Source organism: Habropoda laboriosa, unplaced genomic scaffold (assembly GCF_001263275.1).
Source record: "Habropoda laboriosa isolate 0110345459 unplaced genomic scaffold, ASM126327v1 scaffold176, whole genome shotgun sequence".
In the NCBI taxonomy this organism is placed as follows: domain Eukaryota; kingdom Metazoa; phylum Arthropoda; class Insecta; order Hymenoptera; family Apidae; genus Habropoda; species Habropoda laboriosa.
The window spans coordinates 284047-289207 of NW_017100321.1; the positions used below are offsets into that span (position 1 = coordinate 284047).

Consider the following 5161-nt stretch of genomic DNA (forward strand, 5'->3'; position numbering starts at 1 on the left):
AATAACTGTGCGGTAAAAATTTAGACTCCTCGAAGATATCCTGGAATTATGTAAATTTTAGTGACTATTTCGATATAGAGATTATGTGAAGATTGGATTTTATTCAAATTAGTGGACGTTTGAGAAATTTTGAAGAAGAATAAGATTTGGATTTGGTTTAAGATAACATATTTATAGATGTGCAAGGAGTTTTATGAGAGAAGTTGAGGAAGCTTCCGAGATAAGATTGGTTGCAAGAGAGTGGAAGAGGTAAGGAATTTCGAACGAGGGGTTGGGTGAGGAAACTTGTGTGGGAGAGAATTGGGGAAGTTTGATCGGGAAAGGAAGAGAACTGTATTAGCAAGACTCTGCGTGGAAAACATTCGAATGAAGTTGAATAACTCTTCTCAGCGTCCGCAGAACTTGAATTAAGAGAAGGGGGATACTTCGAAGTTTAGACATCTTGTCAACTGTGAGAGAATTTTTCGAAATATCCTGGAGAAATTTTTTTAGAAAAGTACGTTTAAATTGTAACACTCTAAGGTAATCGGAAAAGATAATTTTAACGGTGAAGTGATGTCCTCTTTTCAGTGAGTGTCTAAAAAAAAAAAGGGAAAATGAGTTTCATCTGAAAGGAAGATCGATTTAGACGATTCGTTCTTGTCGAGACGTTGTAGGTAGCGTTTTCATTGTGAGAGAAAAATGAATTATCGATAGTCGGCTTGTCTATCTTCTCGAGGAAGCCGTGTAAACCGTTCGAAATCGTTAAGTGGTCGTAAAAATGAGAAATGAACGAGGCTGATCCCCGAATGATCGATGTGACATAATTTTACAATTTGGTAAAGATTTGTCGCTTGTTCAACTCTTCTTCACCGTTCTTCTTATCTCGAGGACCATTCTCTGTGAGTCACCGTTTCTTCTTCGCTCTTCGTTTTTTCGTCGTTTGTTCACCTGAGAAACGAAGTTAACGTAACAGACGTTCCAGCCGAGGGTGGTTAATTGTAACGAGGTCGTGAAAAATCTTACGGCGTTGGATCGTAATTCTCCAAGCTGGCAAATATTTGTGGAGAGCTTTCAGGAAATGAAGCTTTCAAGGGAGGTCTTTGATTTCTCACGATTCTGTTTCTGTTCGTTGAAACAATACACCGATCAAGGTAATTGGAGAATCGTAACTGGATGACTGGTGCTTTCAGAGCTACTTACTGAAGTATAATACTAATCACTATTTGTCGTTAGTATTTTTCTCTATTTTTTTTTCTTTTTTATTTCTATTCTCATTTCACTCTCAAAGTTCTTCATCCGCATTCATTTGGCGTATTTGACCAGAGAGATAAAATGAAATTTTTTTCACAGATTCTGAAAGGTCTTCTCGAATCTTCATCTATTTTTGTTGCTTTTTAACTTGAAAGAAAGATCAAAGGATCCAGCGGTATACGGGATAAACATCACAGCTAGTTCAGGTCACGTGTTCCCGTTCCATTTCACTGATCCTCGAAACAGGTTTCACCTCGTTCCCCTGGTCCTCTGATCGTCGATTAATAGGCAATTTAGTCTAACACATCTTTGAATTTATCGGCAGAAACGTTGCTGTTACATTCTCTAATTAATTCTGAAAAGGGAGTAAAACTTATTAAGCCTTCTATCTCAAAAGAACCATCTATCTTGTTATATTAATTTAATTTCAGTATTTTTGCAAAACTTTAAGCATTTATCATTCAGTCAACAAAATTAAAGAACAATTTCTTCAATTTGTTAACAATATAATTTATTGATTATTATGAAATTGATAAAAAAAGAAATTTGTCAGATGAAAAAGGGAGGAAAATAAACGAGTAGAATTGATAAAGTAAAAATGGGAAATAAAGGTCGAGTATAGCAGTTGAATGATAATAATTATGCAAATACGCGCGAAGGGTCTTTAAACGTGATCGCGTGCGCTGGATCAAGAGGAACGTGTGTTATCAGGTCGCCACTTAATCACCGTCGAGCATGTTTACTCGCGTTACGCACGCTCGTCTAATCAAAGCGACGCGCTAGCTGCTCGTTATCACTAATGTCCGTTGTCTGGGGTCAAGTTCAAGATTTATGAATGACCAGAGAGGATTTAACAGCCGTGCATTGATGTTGATTCATCGTGATGACGTTGATGGCCTCTCTCCGGAAGAGTAATCTCTGCAAAAATAGTAATTAAAATATTTCTTCTTTTTTTAATCTTTTAACATTATCTAACAGTTTTTCTTCAATTTATAGATATAGTACTTTTTATTTATCTTTTAGTAGTATCAGTTGGTCGTTCGATAATTCGACGTTAATGTCAGGTTTCAGATTCATCTTCAAAAGAGGTATTCATAAAGGCTGTTTCTATTCGCGGATAGTGTACGTTTCCTGATCCCATTTCCGGGTTTCATAACGTCCATTCCCATTCACAGAAGCAGAGATACCTTTTCCTGGCGTCGACTCTGGAAATTCTCAGTATCCGCAGTGTGTGTTTCATTCATACATATTTCTTCTTTATTCATACCATCTACCGATAAGGAAAAAAGCTAGTCTAATCTAAACATAAAAAGAATCTAGTAAGTTTAGAATAAAACCTGCAAAATACCATTAATATTTGTCTTTCCTTTTAACTTCGTTAACTAGATTCATTTCTCCATCAAAAATTGAATCTCTTTTAAAAATACTTGTCTTAAGAATAACAACGTATAGGTTAGAAGGGAACTTCATAAAAAATTCCCGCCAAAAACGTAAGAAAGATGTTTACATTCCTCGAGTACTCACTTCGCTTAACCTAACCTAACCTGTTTCTAAAAGAAGAAAAACAGTTCTAAAACGTAACGAAAAGTACATTGAAGTAATTCTGTGCTCCTACGATAACAGTGAAGTAACACTTGAGCAGAGACGATGGATGAAGATTTACAGGTTAAAGTTAATTCTTCGAGCGTGTTGCGTATACGGCTTGCGTCGTCACCCGCTCTCGTACACAGCCGGGAGCAAATAAACTCTAGCGTAAGCTCAGTTAACGACGTGGATCCGTAATAGTTTTGAAAGCAACGTCGAGATTTATCGGGACGCTCGCCAGTGGTCGAGTCCACGCGGCCTGCCGGCTGTTTATAATTGGAATCGACCGGGAACGCCGTGAGACGCGTAAATATCGATTCTTCGGCGTCGCGAGTATAGTCGAAATAAATTTCGTTAGTCGACTCGCGCGTAACCACGTTTATCACGCTGCGAGATTCGCTGTTATTCCAGCAAACTGTTCTCGTTTCGCTTTTCACAGTTTAGGTAGCGCTGAGTGTTGTAACGGTATTGACGGTTAGATCGGTTGGGCAAAATTGAAAACGAACCTTTTCACGGTGAATAGTCGCGTGTACGAGTTTGTGTGTATTTTGGTGGGGTAGTAAATGTTTCGAAGAATTTGGCGCATGTTGAGATGAATTTAAATCAGGAAATTGAATTATGAATCGAAGCTATGAATTTAGACAAAGTGTGTATATTTGGAACTAATATCACGAATTTTGGTGATGAAGCTATGAATTGGAAATACGAATTTAGGTTATGTACGTGAATTTTCAATGGGGAAACATGAATTTAAATTGCAAATGGAAATTATCAATTTTCTGTATAGAAATATACTCGAGATGTATTAGATATACACATAGTTACGAATAAATTTAGAATAATAAATAAATGAATATACAAAAAATATGTTAAATTGCTATTCTAAAAGTCTACATACACGAGCAATTTTCAGATTGCATTTCTTTCTTATATCTTTTAAACGCACAATAGCAAAACCGATATTAAAGTAATATTTATGAAACATCTAAAATCATGTCATGCTTAGACAGCAAAACATCATCACCATTATACCTGCACCAATCGAACAATCATTAAGCACAATTCTACAGACCAATCCAATAAGAGATAAGAGCGCAAAAGAAATCACACGTAACATGGAACATGGGACACGAGTGAATTTCCCATGAACATTAAATAAACATAATAAAAACGTCCAACATGATAAACGTGTACAGTGTGTCCCGTATAAAAGAAAAAGTAACAGTGTAGTAATACATAAAATAAACCGATCGTAATCATAAAAGCACAACACGTACCAGCCATGCTGAAGAACTCGACGACGAAGCAAACGAACTCAGATGCGGCAGTGTCGCCTAGTTCCGGTCCGGTCAGTCCTTCCGGCGTGGAGACCACACCGAAGCCAAGGAAGAAACTGTCGTTCAAAGAGCCTGAAATATTCAACTACCTGAAGTTGAAGAAACCCTTTGGAAAGTGGAAACCGCCACCCTTGCAGCTGGCACGTTCGACGCCTAGCGTCGATTTCAGCTTCGATGAGAACCCCTTCGAGGAGGAGAACGATGACCTCGAGGAGCTCGAGGTAAAGGTGTACGCTTGCGAATAACGCCGTTTATGGGGTAAGGTGTCCCGCTCCTGTGGCTGACACGCGAAAAAAAAAGAGCTACGGGATGTCGTGGACGGAGGGAGAACGCGTCGCGACGGAATAAATTATAGAACGTCCTGACCGCTATTTACGGAATCTTTAGATTTTTTTTTTGTGTAGATTGGTTTTTATGTAAGTAGAGTTGGTGTTACACTTTGTTTAGGATTATAAAGCATGTTCGAGTGTTGAAATTGTATCCAGTTTTGTGATGGAAATAGCGGAGTTCAGGTGGTTTCTGTTTCTGTTTCAAGTTTAGACTTGGACCGTTTGAAGTTCGAAACGCGCTAGGTTTGTGTTTGGAGGCTTGAAGTGGGACGCCAGGAAATTGGAAAACAGAAATTCACGAGCGTTTGTAGATCAGCTATTTGGAAATTAACAAATTCGCAAGTTTTCAGTTTGGAAAATTGGAAAATTCGAAATGTAGAAAATTGGAAAATTCAGAAAATTGGAAAATTGAAATTTGGAAAATTCAAAAAATTGAAATTTGGAAAATTCAAAAATTCAAATTTGATGAAGTCGAGCTTTAACATCTTCCGGTACTTGAAGTTTGATGCTTTCATTTCACACACAAAAATATCACCCCACTTTTTGCATGCCGTACCACAATTACACCCGTCGTCACCTCTACATATTGTACTTACTGGTACGTTCAATTGAAAAAGTTGGATTTCGTTAGAGTCAAGCGATGAGGGTGGTCAGAACGGTAGGACAGGCTTTCGAGGT

General features: G+C 37.8%; 1 protein-coding gene across 1 annotated transcript in view; it reads left to right on the forward strand.

The window, feature by feature from the left end:
• Window positions 1-5161, forward strand: part of LOC108574262 (carboxyl-terminal PDZ ligand of neuronal nitric oxide synthase protein-like) — a 26379-nt gene that overhangs the window by 17843 nt on the left and 3375 nt on the right. Inside the window, exon 6 of the mRNA XM_017936821.1 lies at window positions 5115-5161. This exon is cut by the window's right edge and continues 149 nt beyond it. Coding sequence (XP_017792310.1) covers window positions 5115-5161 — 47 coding nt within the window. The remainder of the gene's footprint in view (window positions 1-5114) is intronic.